Raw genomic sequence first — 22058 nt, forward strand, 5'->3', positions numbered from 1 at the left:
TGGGCAGGTGAGAGCTGGTTTCATTCATTCACTGAGATTCTTGAGCCCAGGAGGTACGATATATCAAATGGCAGATACGAAAGAGAAGCCTAGATTTCAAGAGTAAAATAGATTCACTTTTGAGCAATCCATTGAGAGCTCTCAGTATATGCATTTTGAATGTTTGCATTTAATTGTCTCCTTTTGAGACATTTATTTCTGATCTACTTTTTATCTGACATTGCTTGCTTGGCCCCTACCCTTAGTCAAGTTAACATAGCTTAAATCTGAACATCTGAACATCTAAATGGTTGCTGAAGCAATTCAGGCAAATTACCCTGCTCAAGGACACAATAGCACTGTCACACCTAGAATTCAAACCTGCAGCCTTTTGGTCGCAGGACCGCAGAGTAAGTTTGTCACACTTCTTTGTAAGACTGGCACCATACTGTCAGAGGATGTATCAGGTATTTGTTGTCAAACTGAAGTCTACTGCATGTCCCCGACGGAGAGCTATTGTGTCTTTAATCGGCTCCATCGTGTCATCAGAGGTATTGCGATGCTGTTTTTCCCATTCATTTTATATCCATTTTATAACCCATTCATGGGTTACTACAGAATGGCAAGAGTCCATAAAATTATTTGTTTTTGCATTTCAATCAATCAATCAATCAATCAAATTTTATTTATATAGCGTATTTTACAACAGTTGTCACAATACGCTTTACAGACAGCCCTAGCCTAAACCCCCACAGGAGCAAGCCTAAGGCAACAGTGGCAAGGAAAAACTCCCTGTGGCAGATGGGGAGAAACCTTGGAAGGAACCAGGCTCAAGGGGGAAACCCATCCTCCTCTGGTCGGCTCAGGGTGCCGACTGGTGACCAGCATGTCAGCCAGTTTAGTTTATAAACCCAGGTGAAAACACTATGGATGTCACGATGTGGAGATTGCAGCATTAGCACAGTTGTATACAGTCGGGCATTCCAAACTGGGGAGAAAAATGGGTGGAAAAGCATTTTTGAAAGTTTTGTGTCGCATCCCTAATGTGTCAGTCTCTATATGGCTGTTGGTTGGCTACAACAGATGAGAAACATTATAACATATGCAGGTGATACAGTTAAAGCAATTGCTCTGTGTTACAGCTGGTTCCTGTTTGTGTATTTATCTAATCAGATTCGTGAATTGGTCCCAGAGTCTCAAGCCTACATGGACCTCTTGGCATTTGAGCGCAAGCTGGACCAAACCATCATGCGGAAACGCGTGGACATTCAAGAGGCTCTGAAGAGACCGATGAAGGTACCCGTAATTGCGTCTCCCTACGTCACCTTTGCTTTAGTGGCGTAAAGGTACTGACAGAAAAAACGAGGCACATAGAAAATCATTTGAGAAAAAAGGCTTCCTACCCCAAGGGAGATCTTCATTTTCATATGCATTGTGGTTTCCATGGCTTAAACTGGTAAATCCACCTGGGAGGTTTGATAACCCACAGGTAGCAAATAGATAGTAGTTCAAAATCAAAATTGAGAGAGCTATCTTGAAAGATTGGAGAAATTATGGACTAGTTTTGACTTCACATTAGAAACTAGTTCAAATTAGTATCACGGATTAGGATAGTTAATAGGTAAAAAAAAAAAAAACTATAATTGGATTCAGTCTCAAAGAACTTGATCAGTTTGCCCTTCTTTAACATATTGGCTAACAGTTAAATTCGTATTAATTATACTACTTGTTGGAAACACAAGATACCAGAACGATTAGCAGCTAGGAGGTTGACAGTAAAGACAGCGTCGGATGTATGATCAGACTGTTTGCCTGCATCTGCCTGTATCCGCAGCAAAAACGCAAACTTAGGCTGTACATCTCTAACACCTTCAACCCTGCCAAGCCGGATGCAGAAGACTCTGATGGCAGCATTGCATCATGGGAGCTGCGAGTAGAGGGAAAGCTCCTAGATGATGTGAGTCTTTTTTTCTATCAACTGACAGTCTGCTCACAGTCAAGTTTGTTCAAGCATCCATTCTGAACCCTTTTCACATCATATGAAGTGTTTTTTCCACTCGGGACTGTGTAAGCCCTGGAAATGAAGGGAGCTAAAGCTCTGGTATTATAGACAGCAACTCTGAGTTCATTGACACAGTGTTTCCTCATTTTGACTTATTTCCCTTGATGAGGCACTGGTTACTGGCCAGCAGTCCCAAACTTACTGTAAAGATCACAACTGAGCTGTACAGAGTTTTCTTGAACTATATAAACCGACCAAATGTATCAACTGAGGGTGAAGTGCATGGATTTAAGTATTTTAATTTTGTTCTGAAGGTTTGTGAGTTCACCAATGTTTAAACAACTAATGCCTTTACAGCAGATTTTATCATTTTGTCAGACAACTGTGCAGTTAGCTGTGGATGAGCTTGTTACAGACCAGAGAAAGGGTTAGCTATCTTGCCAGATAAGTAAGCAGTGGATATTAATAGATATCTTACATGCATGCAGGAATGCAGACCAGGTCAGGTGTTAAAATTTTTTTGTTGCCTTAATTGACTTAATGCCTGTTGTTCCTGGTTTATTCTTGGGGATAAATAGGGGAACAGGGCTTAAAATCCTAACATAACATCACTCATAGCCCTACTAAGTCCTGAAAAGTATAGTGGAAAAGGTAGGTAGACTTTAAGTTCAGACATGGTCTGATGGTGAGAAAGGGTTTATTTTAGTCTGTAAAGCATAGGCTTAGGAAAGGTTGAATTTTCTTATATTGCAATACATACTAGAATTTCTCCCAGTATTTGGAGGGTGGGCACTTTTCACACCAGTGTTGCCAGATTCTCACAATTGTCCTAATCTGGATTTGGTGTACTATGCAGCTTGTGTGGAGATTGATGAAAAGTTTCATACATATATGCCATCCTTTTTATCATTCTCCATCTGGAGCAGGACAGTTTAGCTGAAAATCTTGGGGTTAAAATTAGACTTTGCAAAAATATTTGTGGCTCCTGCTCTTGGAAACTGAGAGACTCTGCAGTAAAAGCTGAGGTCATGTTTAGTCTTTGAAGGAAATATGAAAATTGGTAGCTGTTTGATGGTGTAGCTGTTCGGTGGTATTCGCTTGACCGCAGTGATTTTTAAGTTTGCAGCGTGATTGTTTGTTTGGTTGGAATCTTGCTGCCCAAGACCTCGGGATTCCTGAATGTGGAAAAGGGGCAGAATGACCATGAATTGTTTTTACATTACATGCCAGACTTTAAATGTTTAGTGGAGACAGGAGGCTCTGATTGCACTGTAGTGTCATGGATTGTTACTTCTGGCAAGTGCTATCATTGTGTGGGGATGACAGCTGAAATGTTTCCCTCCTATTATCTCACTTTATCTGTTCTGGTGGGACAATTATGTAATTGGTTTTCAAATTCCGAGCTTCAAGTTTGACAACGACAGTGAGTTGCTTATGATTAATTGCTGCATATCTGAGCTGTGACTGTACGTGTTAAAATGTTCATAATCAGTTGCTAGAGTTCCTCAGGTGTTCATCTGAATCAGGAAGTAGGATGCCACCCGCATTTTTGTTGCCTAAATTCCCCATATGTCAGGAAACCTGGTTCTAGAGGCTCCACATATTACCTGTTGTTCTTTAAGTGATTTTGGTTTTTGTTTTACAAGGTGGTCAAATGACCATCCCACAACATCTCTTCTGACAGCACTTAGGTTCCATCAACACTCAACCTTCTTTCTTAGCATGATCTTTGCTGTTTATTTAATAGATATGTTGCCAAGTTACTATATAATGAATTTGCTGAAATTGTTGAATTTTCTGAAGGCTTTATTTTGCAAATATTTTGAACTGTTTGACTAATTGAATGTGTTGCATACTTCTATCACCATGATCATTGCTTTTTGTATCTTCTGTGAGAACAAGTATGGATTTATGTATGTATGCCTATTAAAAGTCATTATGGTTTAGTCCATTCTTACTGTGAGCTTGGAATATGACAAAATATGTAAGTCCATGCAGTGGATAAAGTACGCAATCACTTTCCAAGTTTTAGTGAGTTAAAGGAGTACCATGGTGATTTTCACACTTTCTCGGTTTTATGTGCTATTTGCACAAGAGGCATTGAAGAAACACAATGAGCAAAGTATTAAATATGTCCGTTCTGTATTTTTTGAGAAATATGCGTTTTAAATTCATCGTCCTATTTTCAACCGGTTGAGAATTTTCTACGTCACGAATACAGTAACCACTCCCATTTCCACGCCCCGTAAAGAAATCTGACAGGACACACCGTCCTGCTGTTTAGACAATGCAAATATTTGACTAACGTTAGGTTCACTTATATTAGAGTGCCTTTAGATTATTTCTGGTTATATTCATTTAGCTAGCTAGCTAACGTTAGCTAGCTAGGAGGTTTGCTTTCATGAGGCAATGTTATCGATAACGTTAGCTTGCTAGTTTGCTTTTATGAAGACGTTATAGTTGTGCTTTTATCTTAACTTGGCTAGCTAGATAGCAAAAATTATAATTGGATATATGTCAACGTCCTTACCTTAGCTATCTATCGATACTTGATATACTACTAAGCTAGCTAGCTTGTGAAAATTCAGTCTCCCAAAGAGAGAGCGTATCATGGGGGTAGCTATGGTAACGGGGCACGGTCTGTCAATCATAGCTAACTGACGGTTCTCATTACCACGCCCAGACGGTTCGGGTGAATTTTTATAGTGGGAAATTTAGGCTTAGAAAAATACGTTTTAAAGTACATTGAAATGACTGAAGAATAAAAAAATTATGCACATTTGTTTTGTTGTTGCCTGAAGACAACTAAGAAGTGTCACGTTCAACCACCATGGTACTCCTTTAAGGTTTACTTACAATTGCAAAAGCAAAACGTCATGGTTCTGTGGTCTGTTTCCTTTTCCGTTTTTGGGCCGTCAGATAGCGGCACTTCAGTTTTTTGTTCTGTCCCTGTACCCCGTCTAATTGTATTATTGTTTTCAATTATTCTATTATTGTTTTTAGGTTGTCTCGTTTTCCCTTCCCTCTCTGTGGCCTGATTGTTCATTGTGCCCTCCTGTGTCTCGTCAGTGTCGTATCTATTTAAGTTCCCTTCTCCTTAACTCAGGTGCTGAATCCTTGTTTGTTTTTTGTCTGCGTATTGGATTGTGTTTCGGTTTGTGCTCCTTCTTGTGACTCAGTGTTTTGCCGTGAGTGTCTTCTTCCCTGCCCGTGTTGTGTTTTTGCATTGGTTTTTTTTTTTTTCCATTGGTTTTTTTTTTTCCTGCATTTTCTCCGTTTTTGCGCAGTAAGAACCTTTGTCCTTTTTTGACTTGCTCTGCGCGGCTTCGTTTTTGTTCCATTTTTTGGGTTTTAATTTAAAAGCAACAGTCCTGGTTTTGCTTTTACTCTGTGGATTTTTAGTGTTTTGACGCGTTTGGGTCCATTTGGGTCCGCGTTAGCCCACCCTGACACAAGCTAAAAAGCTTCTTTGAACTCGTCTATGCGAAACGTCTTGGTGCAATTAGTCATTCATATCTGCAATAGTAGGCAACACTAGAAAACAAAAGATGCTTTATTTTGAGATGAGAAAAGTAATGCCATTCAAATGTTCTCTTAAAACATATGTGGTTAACACAAGTTTACATGTAATGTTAAAGGAGTACCATGGTGATTTTCACACTTTCTCGGTTTTATGTGCTATTTGCACAAGAGGCATTGAAGAAACACAATGAGCAAAGTATTAAATATGTCCGTTCTGTATTTTTGGAGAAATATGCGTTTTAAATTCATCGTCCTATTTTCAACCGGTTGAGAAAGTTGTCATTTTGCTACGTCACTAATACAGTAACTACTCCCATTTCCACGCCCCGTAAAGAAATCTGACAGCACACACCGTCCTGCTGTTCAGACAATGCAAATATTTGACTAACGTTAGGTTCACTTAAATTAGAGTGCCTTTAGATTATTTCTGGTTATATTCATTTAGCTAGCTAGCTAACGTTAGCTAGCTAGGAGGTTTGCTTTCATAAGACAATGTTATCGATAACGTTAGCTTGCTAGTTTGCTTTTATGAGGACGTTATAGTTGTGCTTTTATCTTAACTTGGCTAGCTAGATATCAAAAATTATAATTGGATATAAGTCAACGTCCTTACCTTAGCTATCTACCGATACTTGATATACTAGCCCTACTAAGCTAGCTAGCTTGTGAAAATTCAGTCTCCCAAAGAGAGCGCGTATCATGGGGGTAGCTATGGAAACGGGGCACGGTCTGTCAATCATAGCTAACTGACAGTTATCATTACCACGCCCAGACGGTTCGGGTGAATTTTTATCGTGGGAAATTTAGGCTTAGAAAAATACGTTTTAAAGTGTATTAAAATGACTGAAGAATTAAAAAATTATGCACATTTGTTTTGTTGTTGCCTGAAGACAACTGGGAAGTGTCACGTTCAACCACCATGGTACTCCTTTAACATTAATCAGGAAGTATAGTGCCCAGCATTCCTTTTTAATGTTCGTTGTTAATGATTGACAAACTTTACCATTTATAATGAGTTAACCCAACTCGTTTGTCTATTGTGTGCAGCTTTTCCATCAGTTGTAAGCTACAGAGGGAATTCTCGCATGAGGCTACATGTCTGTGGCATTGTACCGCTGAGAGTGGCATATGGCTGGACTCGTGTTGAGTCAACAGTGGTGTGTGTGGGTGTTGTGAAATCTTACTCCCATCTCTGTCCATCCAACTCAAGCCCGGCAAGCAGAAGAGAAAGTTCTCCTCTTTCTTCAAGAGTCTGGTGATTGAGCTGGACAAAGATCTGTATGGCCCGGACAATCACCTGGTGGAGGTGAGGATCAGATCTCTTGCTTTCCCAGGTGTTTCTTTGATTCTGTCTCAGTCTGTACCCCCTCTGTATTCAAATACTGTTTATATATTCTTTTTTTCTCAGGTTTTCACCATACATCCTATGAATGTGTTAATTTCTCTTTTCTTTTCTTATGAGGGGTATTGCAATTAATAGCAAATGCAATCTTTTTGAGGGGGCACGCTGGTTTTTTGAAATAGGTATTCTCTCCGGTTGGTTGTGTCCCAGTTTTAGTGATTAATATGTATTGCCTGCTGTATATAGATATATTAGAGTGCATGTTTTTGGGTAATTTTCCACAATAAATCATGTGAACACCAATGCGTACCATTGCAAAGATGCTTTTTATCTTTTCTCAGGTTAATGCCCTAATGTATCTTCCTCAAGATTGAGGAGAATGTGCCATACTGTAATCATATTGGGAGTTACAAACTATTTGCATGCTATCAGCCCACTGTGGTCTCTGATGGAAATGGCAGAACCACACTGTGGCAAACACGCCTGCCACAGGCCACCGAAGTGGCTTTCCTTGGGGCCCTCCAGCACAGAGACACAGGGAGATGATGTTCCAACAGTCCAGATTTATTGACGAGGGTTTGGCAAGATGTTACAGCCAAGTGAGCAGATGTAAAACCCTGTCATGACAGAGAGCTCTCCTGTGTGGGTGGGGATGGCAGATTTAACCTGTGCGCAGTGATTACCTCACTACGCACAGGTGCAGCCACTCCTGTTCCTCGGTCTAATTAGCCTGGCCAATTATCTAATTCTTAACCAATTATCCAATTGGCCAGGTCTAATTAGCTTGACCCAGGGCAGGTGTGGCTGCTTAAACCAGCCATCCCCACACCTCACACACCCTTTGCTTTGTTGCTGCCATGCATAGGGTGGGCAGCATAGTAGCCCAACATGCATAAGGCTTGACTGAAACTAGGAAGCAACACTGTCACATTGTTATGTCACAAGAATGTTATCGTGGTAGAGAACAGAATGCTCTCAGTACTAACGCATGCAAGCCATAATGGTCTTCTCCACAGTACAGTTATGTAAGCAAACCTAATTTCTCAGCTGCTTTGTTATAGTATCTTGACGCAACAATTGCTAAAGACTATCAGACCACAAGAGCCCTGCCAAACCCTGATTAGATGCCATTGCTAATTGAAATGGGTTAAACAGCAAATTTACTTTCTCTTTCTAATTTATTAGTTTACCTCATTTTATTAATATCATATCCTTGTGGATCACATTATGGGTTTTTTATGTCAGCATGCTATGTGCCTCTTAAAATGTGTAGCACATCAATCACACAAATAATAATATTTTGGTTAGAGTCCTTGTCTAAAGAATGAGAGATGACATGCGATTGCACAAATGCAGGCATTTCAAGTAATGAGGGAATGACTGTACGTGTGCATGTGAGTGTTTATGCTTGTACGTGGCTATTGGAGAGTGCTGATTGAGCATCTGTGGTAGACTGCTATAGTTTTGGGGGTGTTTATTTGAGTATTATGAGCACACCCTAGGCTGTGGGTGTTAGTTACTGTGCAATTGCGTTCCCGGCAGTGGCACCGCACTCCCACCACCCAGGAGACAGATGGCTTCCAGGTGAAGAGGCCGGGCGACGTCAGCGTGCGGTGCACGTTGCTGTTGATGCTGGACTACCAGGTGAGGGCGCCAAAGAGCTGGTTTAGTTTTGTTTTTTTTGATTGTGGGGAGAGAGAGGTACAGTATATCTGCAGCAAAGGCTGTGCTTGTTTGGCAACCTTGATTGCTTTCCACATTAGACACTGGGGCAGTTGCTTTCAAGGTGATCCATCAGCTTTACTAAAAATGTTGAGTAGTGTCTAGCACTGTACTTTGAAGGTATTTAGAAGATTAAAATGATAGTTTCAAAGAAATTCAATCTGGAATTAAAAGTTCTTAATACACAATGCCGTTGAGGAGTCCATTTGTGCATTAACCTTTTTTTTTTTACTTTATAGCACAGAAATGGGACACTCAATTATTCAGAACCTAATGTGTTAAAGATGACCTACAGTTCATGTTTTATTTAAAATGGAGGTTACCAGAATATCCATTAATTTTACGAGGCAGTTTGATTCTAGTTTATTGCCCTCCAATGTTCTGCATCATGCTGTAGGTGCAGTGGATGATTCAGAACGGAATTACGCCCGTGAGCGGTTGGCTTTGAGATTCTGTTGAAAAATGATACTGAAAAAATGAAGTCTGTGTGCCAGCGCAATTACCCTGAGTCATGTTAATAATGCTGCATAAGCAGTGAAAAATGTTGGGACCTGTAACCAAGTTCAGTGGGGTACAAGTACAAAAAGTATTTTAAATGCAGAAACATTTTTTTTGATTGATTATATGTAGATTCTCAGAAGTAAGTTGCCAGCTACGATAAAGAGTATGGACTACTTCCTGCCAAGGATGTTTGCTTCATAAATTGTTGACAAGTCTACCTTTTTGGGAGATGGGTAGAATCTGAATGCTCTCCATCCACTTGAATTCACATTAAGCCACATTGACCCGAAACAGAGTTTGAATTATGGTGTGCTATATCTAATCCAGTCTATTAAAAAGCACTCAAACACTACTGTAGGCCAAGTTATATTTTAGTCTGCTATTAAATCAATTCACTTTGCTACATTGGAGCAATTTGAAAAAAAAACATGCATTGTTATTTGCATAAATTGTAATTATAGCAGCATTAATTAAATCCCCCATTCCATCTCTTTAGCCCCCCCAGTTCAAGCTGGACCCACGTTTGGCCCGTCTTCTGGGCATCCACACCCAGACCCGCTCAGCCATCATACAGGCCCTCTGGCAGTATGTCAAGACCAACAAGCTACAGGACGCCCATGACAAAGAGTACATCAACTGTGACAAATACTTCCAGCAGGTATAGTCAACCTGAAGTCCTTCACTTTTCTACTTCTAAATGTACCTCAACAACTAGCATCCACCAGTGCCGTCTTCATAATCACCACCATGAATCACTGTGATCTGGAAATGCAGGTATGTGGGGGGGAGGTGCCAGATGAAGAGAGGTAGCAGAATGGAGGGGTTTGGTAGGTTTGTAGGGTCTGATGATCTTTTGAAAATATAGTATAGAGTCGGCACCAAGATTTTGAATTTGATGCAAGTTGATAAGCTAGTTGATGTAGGTAGCCAGGAGGGAAATGAGAAGGGGAGTGACATGGCTTAGTCTGGGGAGGTAGTAGGTCAGACGAGCAGCAGCATTCTGGATGAGCCGCAGAGGTCTGATGGTGGGGGGAGGGAGGCAAGGAGGGAGTGGCAATAGTCCAGTCTGGAGATGATCAAGTTCAGGAGTTGGTGAGAAAGGGGCAGGTTGTCCTAATGATGTACAAAAAAAATCTTTACCACGTTAATCGGCATTAATACGATTGTCATCTCCAATATCCTCATCGTCACCAACATTAACACTACACTCTTCATCTAACACTGAAATAAGGCAAATAACTGGTTACTGTTTTGTATAAAATTATGTATTTATATAAAGTATATATATATAAGGTCTGTAATCAGTACTAGTAACATATATTTGGCATACCCTTAAATGATAAATATTTTTATTTAAAGTTAAAGCCTTCTTCTGAGCTATTTTTTCTGGTGAAAGACAGCAGCCAGTGAAGAGTGGATGTGTAGTTGGATGCTCAGTGTTCAGTGCTAGAGAGCAGAATTAGCCCTTTGTGTCCCTGCTCTGCTGCTGCTGCAAAGTGACCAAGTCCATCCCTGCGACTTCCCTTTTAGATCTTTGACTGCCCACGACTCAAATTCTCTGAGATCCCACAGCGTCTCACAAGCCTGTTGTTGCCTCCCGACCCCATCGTCATCAACCATGTCATCAGGTGAGCCAAATCCTAGGGCTTAATTCCTAAGTTCATTGTTACCATATAACCCTAATTATTGCAGTTGTAGCATTATTTTATTGTTTAATTTTATCTAAGATATAATAGAAAATTTAGAGGTGTAATTTCGGAGAAATGCAATTGAATTGGAGGAAATGTTGAAGGGCAAGCTCTTAACATTTTTCACAGGTGAAGGTGTGGCAGAAAGATGGAAATCACCAGAACAAATATAAATGATTGCATAATCAAGGCCTACAAAACCTTTTTAAAGCATATTTAGACACAAATCAGGTCAATGAAGATTGGAGTCATATTTACAATAACAGGCTGGCAATAGTCAAAATAGCTATTTAGGAAGCACGGGGGTGGTTGGGGGAGGGGGTTAAAAAGAAAGGGGGGGGGGGGTATAAAAGAGATAATGCAAAGTAACAAGGACAAACAGAAAAACAACAGACAGTACTCCAGTATCCATATTACAGTTTTTTTTGAGCAACTGTCTGTGAGTCTGCTACCATAGTTACCTACCAAGCTACATTTTATGAATTATATTGCAAGTATCAAATTATAGTTATAGTATCTTGTTATATTGTTATAGTATCTACTCCGTGCATGGAATAATTTGGCTTTTTTCCTTTTATGTCATAACTGCATGTTTTTCTCTACATTTTTGATTGAACGTCACTGGCTTTCCACATTTTCCCTGCTGTATTAGATCATATTAATATGGTGAATAATCACAGTATCATTCTCACACATTGCTGATTACAAAAACTTTTTTTTAAAACTCCATGTGGGCACACAGACATTACTAATGACAGTTAGCTTACACCATTATTATTATTATTTTGTGTTATGTTGACAGTGTGGACCCCAATGACCAAAAGAAGACTGCCTGCTATGACATCGATGTAGAAGTGGAGGACCCCCTGAAGAGTCAGATGAGCAGCTTCCTCCTGTCTACGGCAAATCAGCAAGAAATCGCCTCCCTGGATAACAAGGTAGGTTGACTCTATACCTAGTAATGTTAGAACAATGTTTTAAAGCCACTGCACCCGAGAATACTGGCATGCTTTGGTTGAGACTTTACTCAGTGGATATGCACAGTTGCTGAACTTCGGTAGGAAGTCATTTTTGATGAAATCATGCACAAGAAGGTCTGTGAATGTTCACGAGTAACTGTGTCATTATGTTTGAAATTAAATGTTGCTGTTTTTCAAGTGTAAACTTTTGGTTCATTACCAATTGTTTAAAACATAGAAGTCTGTTGTATCAGGGTGAGCTGCTGCAGATATTTAGAAAACTCATCAGATCACAGCAAAACTCTGGATGGTTAGCACTCCAGGCAAGTGTAAACAGAGCTTACTTTCATTTTTCAGTGAACTGCCCCTTCAAGTGTCAGTTATTTTTACTGTTACATATCATTTGAAATTTAATACATGTATATACTAGGATATTGTATTACAACACATTCATTTCACAGCACTGCTCTCCATGACACCTTAAATCCTGTCACCTAATTTACATTGTGCCAGACCTGACCAACAACATTCCCAGACCGGCAAGTATGTATGCAAAAACAAATTCTGTATATACAGTAGATGCACAGATTATAACCCCTAACAAGCCAACTGAAGAAAAACATTAAACCACAACAATACCCTAAGCAAAAACCATTAAAATATCATAACCTGAATTAGTGCATAAAGACAGGTATCATGAATAAATGCTAAATCATGTATCGCTGACAAGGAATGTGCTGGAGGGTCCTTGTTACAGTTAAAGCTCTGACCTCATACACTCATCACTGATACTTAATCTTTCCTTTAGATCCATGAGACCATAGAGTCTATCAATCAGCTGAAAATCCAGAGGGACTTCATGCTTAGTTTCTCCAAAGATCCAAAAGGCTACATCCAGGACTGGCTCAAGTCCCAGAGCAGGGATCTTAAGGTAAGACAGTTACAGACAACTACATTTCTCCAGCCACAGAGTTCTCTGGTTTACTGTAAGCTATGCACTTCATGGCATCTCAAGAAGACCCAAGATTGTCAAGATTGCCACATTGACCCCCTCTTGCCTGGTTTTCATGTGTTGTTCAAGTGGTATGATGGATATTAATCATCTCCAGCTCCTCAGGCTTTTTTTAGTAATATGCTGAAACACGCTCAACCCTAACTGCCAATTTGGTTGTGCTATTTCCTGGTGCAGTTTCATGTGGTGATTATTGCAAACAGGACTTGCAGCTTCTGTCTGCATTGTAATGGAAAAGGTCAGATGGGTGTGTAACTGCAATTAATTCCAGGGAACTATGCTTTCCAGAAGAGGGTAGAGGGTTTTCATGGTAAACCAGTGACATGTACTTAGGTCTGTGATTGTTTGCAGGTGATGACAGATGTTGTTGGGAATCCTGAGGAGGAAAGGAGGGCAGAGTTTTACCATGAGCCCTGGTCCCAGGAGGCTGTTAGTCGATACTTCTATTGCAAGGTGTGTGAACCTGGCCATCACTTGAAATTCTGAAGGGTTTTTTTTTTTGAAAAGTAAAATAGTTTATTCATCTTAAGGTTTGTCACAGAGAACACATTGATGGTGGAAAATGACTATTAATTATTTCCCTCTCTTCTATGCATCTATATGTAAATTAGGGGTTTTCCTGTCATTTATTTGGGTACATTCTTTCCTTGTTCAATTCTTCTGAAATGATTAGATTTTAATCTTAGTTTCACTGGAGTTTAATTTCACAATGATTTCCTTTTCTTCTGGAAACCACAGATCCAACAGCGGAGGCAAGAGCTGGAGCAGGCCCTGGCGGTGCGCAACACTTAAACTCTTCCCCAGTCACATGCCCGTTTGCGACTTTCCGCCTTCTTAATTTAGTTCCTGACAGACACACACCCTTCTTGTTTTCTTATCAGATATTTTTGTTTGTTCTAATTGAATTTAGTGACCTGCTGTGACCTATGGCTCATGACCAATCTTTGTGTGCCCTATGTTGTCGGCCTACTTTTCTACCCCATTGAAGTCAAACTCTGACACCCTCTCATCCCCCTCAAACACATTCACACTCGCGTACATACAGACACACACAGCTGATTACAGCTTGGTGTGGCCGTCGCTTTCCATAACCTGAGGATCACTGGCCAGTTGGCCTTTTCTGATTCCTTTCATCGTCTCTTCCTGTAGCGTGTCTGAATTTTTAGCATCGTCAACTTGCAGCTCCAGCCAAAAAGACCATTCGACCTGATGCCTGTATATTCTGTACAAATTTACAAAGACTGCCCGGGTGCATGTATACTGTTTTTGAATCTCGTCTCATAGCATGCGGTTGCATTCTCTCCGACTGGACTCTGAACTGCAGCTGTGCAAGGGGGGATGTACTAGGGACAGTTTTGAGCCTGTTTTTGTCACTGTCCTTTCAGTATCAGTGTCCTTACAATGAAATCTTCCATTGGCTCTGAGTGTGAGCCCACAGTGTCAGTGTTCAACAAATTCCATGTCCCAGTCTCTGTGACAAGCCTTCAGTGCTAGCAGTGAGACCCTACCGTTATATATACGCATATTGCCTGTGTTAAAACCCTGTTGCGTCTTTGAAAGAATTTTCGCTATTGTTTTACACCTGCACTCACACTGATTGCCCCGAGAGGCTTGACTATGAGGTGTTTATGAAGAGTCGGGGAAAGGGTATTGATCGTTGACTTTGATTTGTGCTCATTGTCACGAATGGCAAATAGTTTCCTATGGCGCATGTGGGCATATTTATCGAGGATCAAGAAGTAGGAGATGCTTTTGTTGTCATAACAGATTCAGACATTGGTGCTGAGCCTTGGAATGTACATCCACTAGAATGAACTGAACTGGTCCGTAGGTGTAGGGCAACTTTCATGTGGCCGTGGGTATATTGAAGTACAGCAAATGTAAAATGCTGTATCTGTTCATAACCAGAAAGTGGAGCCTGTGAGCCTGTACAGCTTGCTTCTGAAGCAGCCTGTTCCCCGTATATCAGTGTTTCTGGCAAGAACTAGTGCTGTAATAAAAGTCAGCGCCAACAATTTTACATTCACAGAAGCCGAGTAAACAAGATTCAAGTCAACCCTTTGTTTTTCAATCACAACTTCAAGAACACTGCAAAATTAAATGAGATGTCTCAAACTGTATTTATCACAGCTGGAGATCAAAGAAAATGACCTGTGGATTTAAAATTGTATGCCTTAAAATCCCTTATCCATGCAAACCAAAACTGAAGTTCCACCGGCCAGCATTTATTTCCATAGGAACACTTGCTGACAGATTCCAAACTGCTACATAATGTTCCCTCAGTGTAGCTATGCTGCTGTTGCTGATGGTACCGGGAAATGTTACACATTTGACGGGTTGCTGTACATTTGGTACTCGTAGGGAAACAGATGAGTCAAGTTTCAGAATGATTTCAGGTATTATATTTATTTGATGGATGTAAAATGTTTTGTTGCTGAGGGAACATGGCATTCACTTATGAAAAGGTCATTCTTGAGAACTGTGTTTTAATTATCAGTATTCATAATTTGTTTAATAATTCAGAATTCAGTCATTGTAGATTTTAAAAAAAATGTTGCTAGCATATTAAGGGCAAAGTATACATCAGCTTTATGAAACAAAAACAAATTCAAAATGACTGTAAAGAAAGGGCCATGTTTTTCATAGTGTTATGATTGTTAACCTGTTGTTGACTTTTAAGATACATTTGCAGTGTTTATAAGGATGGTGTTTAATTTAGGTTGTTATGAAGGAAAAAAGGTAATTGTGGCTGTAGGCATGTCCACAATAATTGTTGCCTTAGCAACACAACAGAAGGACATGGGCACTGTACAGTGGAACCTGTACTGCCACATCAAACGTGCATATGATGTAAACCATCTGGGTATAGGAGTAAGAATGTTTTCATAAGTAATGCAAATTAAGTTGTGCCCTTCTTGGTGGTTTGAGAAGGAGGATGGTTCTGCAGTGTGTTTGGGTGTGCTTGAAATGTTTTCACTTGTCTCCAGGGCAGGGCAGTGTATTGCTTCAGTAGGACTTTTGTAATGGGAATGCAGATTAATTGGTGCTGCTGTTTATGTTGAAACACTGAACTAGGTGTGAACATTACCCAGAAGGTAACAGAAACTCAGCAGCTTGGGCTGAGGATGGGCCAGAGCAAAATGAGTGACGGTGCAAAGAACCGGCCCTGTAGCATATCTGCTTCTTGACAACCATTGCACAAAATTACATTCCTCCAGAGCACCCAGATGGGCATGACAGCTCTGCATGGTCCTGATACTGGACTCTATAGAAACTGGACTCACAGGCAGTGTGCTGAAGCAAAACACTACCCCCCACAGCTCCCAGCTGGTTCTTATATATATATTATTTAAATGTAACTGAACACCCCTTCCTTAACAATTTACATTGTAAAGGATTTTTAATTCCCTCAGCACTCTCCCATCCAACAAACTAAGAATCAGTTACGAAGTACGATGAATTTAAAAAATAAAGACAACGATGCGTTTGTTTCCAACATTGGGGAATGTGTTTATTTTCTCCTGAAACATTGTCTCCTGGTCACCATAGGTGTAGGCCCACATTTGCCTTTTGCTTTAGTTTAGTGTGGCTTATACTTGTGCCCTGAAATGTAAGAGAGGAGGTGCCTTGACTGGAGCTGGTGCCTGTTTGGATAATATAGCTGTCTCTGTGCTGTTTTCATGTCATGGCACCATGTAAGTGTATTTGGTTTTTTAAGACTTTTAAAATGCCTGAGAAGTGTAGAATTTTTAAGAATTCCACTGCCGCAAACAGGACAAGGGATTAAAAAGACACCTATGCATGCAGCATGGACACATTTTATACTTTTTGAAACTAAATTATCTTTTAACCATGAGGAAATAGTAATGAAGAACATTTGATTGCACTGAGCACCCATTGTGAAGTAGTCTGCCTGTCTCTGCAAGTTGAAGCAAGCTGGGAGGGTTAGTGGATTGGCTTATTCATAAACTATGCCACATACATAACACTAAAATAACTGTTTTTAAATTATCTTGCTGATGTACAGATCAAGTTCGCTAAATATTTTTATTAACAATCAACCAGTGGCTAGAAGTATCTGCCTGGCAATGTGGTCTATGTTGCACTGACAAGGGGCCTCTTGCTGTACACCACTGTGTTCACAGGGGTCCTGTGGGGAACTAAATCATAAGGGAACCTTAATTTCAGCCCCAGTCCATAATAACCCTGGGGTCAGGTGATTCCCTCCTCCCCTGCCACACATACACCTTTTAATCGAGATACAGAACTTTGCCCTGTATAGCAATATCTCTTGTATGTTGGCAGGGGGGACACTCCAGATCTTCCCCGGCATTATACTGCTAGTGTTGTTGCAAACCACTGCCAGCGCCTTGACTTCTAGTCAGTAATTAAAAACGAACTCCCCCCACTTGGGACAAGAGGAAGAACTGCTGTGACTTTCAGAGACAGTGCGGATGTAAGTAAAGGGAGCGTTTGCCAAAGTTTGTACTTAGTCCCAGGGCCGTGCCCTTTTGTCAGGGTAATAAAAATTTCAGATGTCAGTCAAGCATTTGAAGCAGTTTATGTGGCTGTTATGTGGCTCCTGTTTCTGACATGTGCCTGGTTATACAATGGTGTGTTTAAAAGCCTAGTCTAATTGTTTGTTTGTTTTTTGTTTTTACCAAAAAAGACCTTATTTGACAGGATGGCTTCTGTTGTTGTCTACCGACTGGTGTACATTTGAATCAGTGTTACTTTTTGTTCAGTCACAGATTCAGTTGTCCTCTTTGGCTTCACCTATGCTCCCTCAAGGATATGGATCCAGGGAGGTACCAAATAAATTAAAAATAAGCATGCATGTATGGTTAAATAATGTTCATTTGCTTCTAAAGCAAATACAGATAAATCACTGTTTTGACAGTGGAATTGGCTATATTGCCAGTTTTGTCATGTGAGGTGGGGAGAGGCGCAAGCCTGGAACCTGTGGCAGGAGGGGGTCACATAAAGAAGAAAACCTGAACTGTGACACCACCAGGGAACACATACAATTCCCAAAAATTGAGGAATCAGCCAGAACCAGGATTAGGCTATGGAAAGACATATTACCAGTTGACCAAAATAGACAACCATCTTTCTGATCCAAAGGGCTCAATGTCCTTATATTGAGGGCCCAGGAATGATTTGTTCTGTCTGCATGACAGGAAAAAGCTGTTCAATAACTGAACATGCATAACATTGTTTTACCTATGTTGACATGGTAAGACAGTACTGCATGTTGTACTCCTCTTTGTGTGGTAGATTAACTGTAGCTCTGCTGGAAATGAGGGCATTGGATAAAACATATGCAGTTTATTGTTTTAGTCCCACAGCAAAGTCAACAGCGGCCGATGAAGACTGAAATTTGAACAGAAGCCTTTGCAGTATTAGAAACAATAGTTTGCATTGTTCTAGTAGGGGAAACATTCTTTTCCATTTATTTGTTCAGTTCTGTTTTGACTCGATTGGAGGTGTACTGCCAATGTCCTGCTGGTTGTAAAAAAACATTCAATAAAACATTTGTAGTGACACCATGTCTGGGTCTAGTTTGGGTGCTGTCTCACTAATTTACAAGACCAAGAAAGCCTGAGGTAAACATACAAGACAAAGGAAGTCTGACAAACAACAGGAGTTTGAGATCAACTTAAAGGAGACTCAGTCTTGGATAACCTTAAACAACAGTGGGAATCAGATGTAGTCTAACAGACAGACTAACTAAATAGACAGAAATGATTTTACATGTCAGGCACAGTCTGAAATAATCTCTAAATGTGTCAGTCTGATATAATGCGATGCCTCTGAAAATGACAGGCCTTTAGTAACATGGCCTGAAACAAGAAGTATTTTGGATGTTAGATCTGAATGCAGACAAACATACCCCCACAGCGCCAGGAAAACATCAGTTAGAATCACATTAGATGAGTTTTTAGTTCAATTTTAGCTTTACCTTGGTGCAGCAATGTTAATAATTATCCTATTTCATCTAGATCCCATAAACCATACTGCTGTTCATGATTGTAAAGGAGCTGTACAATTGACAAGCATAAAAACACACCACAAATGAAGAAATGTAAAATAAATATAAACTACATAGAAATTGATAACTAATGGTCAACCACTAAAGAAATATGTATTTTATTTTCTGAGCATATTTCTCGGAAATATGCACAGAAGTATGCATACACTAATAAAACTGTACAAACTGTACTTGCCTTCTGGCATAAAAGCTGCTGACGTCACATGACGTTGGAAACTCTGTAATGCAAATTACATATATTCAAACTGCATATTCTGCGGCATAGTTATTAGGCATAATTGCTGGTTTATTAATCCACCAAAGGCAGTAAAGGGCATTGTCTTGAGAGAGTAAGCACGCAACCACTTTGTTTTGGAAGACTCATGCCAGGTAACAGTTGGCTCTAACCCACTGGGGAAACCTATCCCTGCAGAACTACAGCCGCTCTCAGAAAGTGCTCCTTTCATGCCTCCCTTTCCAGTGGATAACTCGAGGAAGGACCTCAGGCTGAGGCCTGTTCCCTTTGAGAGAGACCCCTCGCCCTGTCTCGTCAGCTCAGGTGTGACTGAACCAGGCCACAGAATGTACTGTACCATTCAGCCCACTAAAGACCATAGCACAGAGGCTCCCCTGTTTTGCACTGGACCCAGGCCAAGAAGCAGAACTGCACTAAATTGTCTCTAGGCTAGATTTGCTGTATAATCACACTCCATGACATGTGCAGATTTCCCTCAGGGCAATCTAAAAGATCAAGTGTTACAATTTGCAGGGGCAGAAGGTTGTTAAATCATTCATGTAATGTACAGACCGTATATAATCTTATGTAATCTAAAAGAATGTACATGGTCTGTATGACACATTATACAGCTGACAGATGATGACAGGTGAGGTACTTGATGCTGATTGGTCAACCGGGCTTGCAACCTTTGACAATATTCTGAAAAAATGTTCATACCTTAATTCAGATGTCATTGCACCTTCCCCTAAAATATTCTAGATATTAAAAAATGAAATGTGGACTGTCTTGTGCTTCATCAGGCTATTGAAAGAAAAAAAAAAACAGGAACTTTTAACCAAGCGACTTTAGATTTTGACAGTATTTCATAGTCCTTTAAAAACTTTCTTAAGCTTTTCTGATCCTATAAGTATATCTGTGAATGGACCACTTCTCTGAAAGCAAACGCAATTGAACCATAGATCTTGATATATGGAAAGTATGTTCACAAACATGCTCTTTTTCCAGTTTTTGGCCGTAGAGAAAGAATGGCCAATCTGTTCATTTATACATACATATTTGTATTGATTAAAACGATATCCTTTGCATTTTATGTAAATATTTCGTAGGCATGTGTTCGAAAGATCCTGAGATGAAAGAACCTGCCACCATGGCATGTGGAGCTTTTCTAGATCAAGAAAACTGCTATGGCTGAATGTCATGTTTACATTGTCCGACAACTGAGGATTCATTAAAAATGTATTTTCTGAATCCAGCGGTTCCAATTGGCAATGCCTTTGTTAGACTATTCAGCACTCTGAATTCTGAACACAAGCGGTATTGTGTACTAGAACCCCTCACTTAACCGACATATAAAATATTTTATGTGATTTAATTAAATATAATTATTGTTGAAAATGAGAATTATCAATTAAATTGTCAAATGCATTGATAGGTCAGTCTACAGTAAACTGGTGGAATCAACCAACAAGTCAAAGCCAGCTCTATATCAGGTCTTAAGATTAAATAATTGAAAACATTTTTTTATTTAATGCAGATTCACTACTTCTAAATTACAATACAGAAGCAATTATACAGAACATTAGACAATTCATTTGGAAATACCAGAAATGACAGAGAGACGGATAGGCCAGACCATGCCAAAGTGTTATCCACTTTCAGTTGAAGCACCATAGGAAATCAACTAAAAACACTCAATCAAGGACCACCTCCAGGCAATCGGACACGGCAGTAAAAACTTCCCAAAAGCGCCTATACTTCCGGAGGAGACTTTTGGTGAAAGTTTTGGCATGTCTGCCAAAACTCACCAATTTCTACAGGTGCACCACTGAGAGCATCCTCACTGGCTGCATCACTGCCTGGTATGGCAGCTGCTCCGCTGCTGATCGCAAGGCCCTCCAGAGGGTGGTGAAGACAGCGGAGCGCATCACTGGCTGCCACCTCCCCTCCGTACAAGGCATCTACCACACACGATGCCTTAGGAAAGCACAGAAAATCATAGACTACAGCCACCCAGGCTATGGTCTGTTCTCGCTGCTGCCGTCTGGCAAACGTTACCGGAGCATCCCGGCACAGACTACCAGACTCACACTTTTTTCCCCCAGGCCATCAGGCTTCTCAACCAGCAACATTAATCTCAGTGATCACATTGATCTCCACAATGTTTGTTCTAGCCACTTTCTATGTACAACTCAATATGCATTACCAAAAATTGAATGTACATATTCATCGGCACTTTATATTTATAATTACACTCTATATTTATAATATTTAATACTCTTATTCCTATTGTCAATATTCCCCATCTTTACAGGCTTTGGTACTGCTCTATCTGCTATATACATTTTTGATATTTTTGCTATTATTTTTATATGTTTGCATTCTTGTTATATGTTTGCTTAGTACGTAGTTGTTGCTTGCCATGTCCTAAGAATTTCATTGTTCAGAATGACCCTGTGTTATACTGTGCACCTAATAAATAAAACACTTTGACTTTGACCAAAATAAAAAGAGAACTCTTTTTCTCCAAGACTCCAAAACCAACCCTTCACAACACAACTTTCCAATGGCCATCTTAAATACCTTACCCATCATGACTTGAGCATGTTTAGCTTGACTGGGTGATGATGAGTTAAGGTGTAGAAGGGAAGGGGGGTCAGCCTTATTTATGACTAGCTTGGCCTATCTGCAGTAAAAGCTGATCGTGTACAATGGATTACTTTGTGTCCAATTATCCAACTCAATTTATCCACCATGTCAACCAAGTATTCAATGGATTGCTGTTCGGATATTTATGCATAATCTGTATCTTTCTGATAATTCGGTGGTTGAGAGTAGTTATAGCACTATGGCATGACTGTCAGCTGGTATTTGTTCACACACACCACCCATCACCATGAGCAGACAGCTGAAGTGTGTGAACAAATAACAACTGACAGATATGCTATAGTCACTGTACAGCTCTTTGAAAAATGATGAATCGGTAAAGAAAAAGTGAAAAAAGAGCGCTGCCAGGATGATAAATCAGTTAGACAGCAAAATTACACGTGTTTCCAAGAAAGAAA

At 40.1% G+C, this 22058-nt stretch overlaps 1 protein-coding gene across 3 annotated transcripts in view; it reads left to right on the top strand.

The window, feature by feature from the left end:
* LOC118226061 (SWI/SNF-related matrix-associated actin-dependent regulator of chromatin subfamily D member 3) overlaps positions 1–18276 on the top strand; it is a 70972-nt gene extending 52696 nt beyond the window's left edge. For all 3 annotated transcript variants that reach the window (XM_035415303.1, XM_035415301.1, XM_035415304.1), the window contains 10 exons: positions 1153–1275; positions 1814–1936; positions 6714–6809; positions 8388–8489; positions 9565–9726; positions 10599–10696; positions 11559–11694; positions 12524–12646; positions 13079–13180; positions 13466–18276. In XM_035415303.1, the coding sequence (XP_035271194.1) occupies positions 1153–1275; positions 1814–1936; positions 6714–6809; positions 8388–8489; positions 9565–9726; positions 10599–10696; positions 11559–11694; positions 12524–12646; positions 13079–13180; positions 13466–13519 (1119 nt within the window). In that variant the 3' untranslated portion in view covers positions 13520–18276. The remainder of the gene's footprint in view (positions 1–1152; positions 1276–1813; positions 1937–6713; positions 6810–8387; positions 8490–9564; positions 9727–10598; positions 10697–11558; positions 11695–12523; positions 12647–13078; positions 13181–13465) is intronic.
* Positions 18277–22058: the final 3782 nt, after the last annotated feature.

Source organism: Anguilla anguilla, chromosome 4, assembly GCF_013347855.1.
Source record: "Anguilla anguilla isolate fAngAng1 chromosome 4, fAngAng1.pri, whole genome shotgun sequence".
Classification (NCBI taxonomy): Eukaryota; Metazoa; Chordata; class Actinopteri; order Anguilliformes; family Anguillidae; genus Anguilla; species Anguilla anguilla.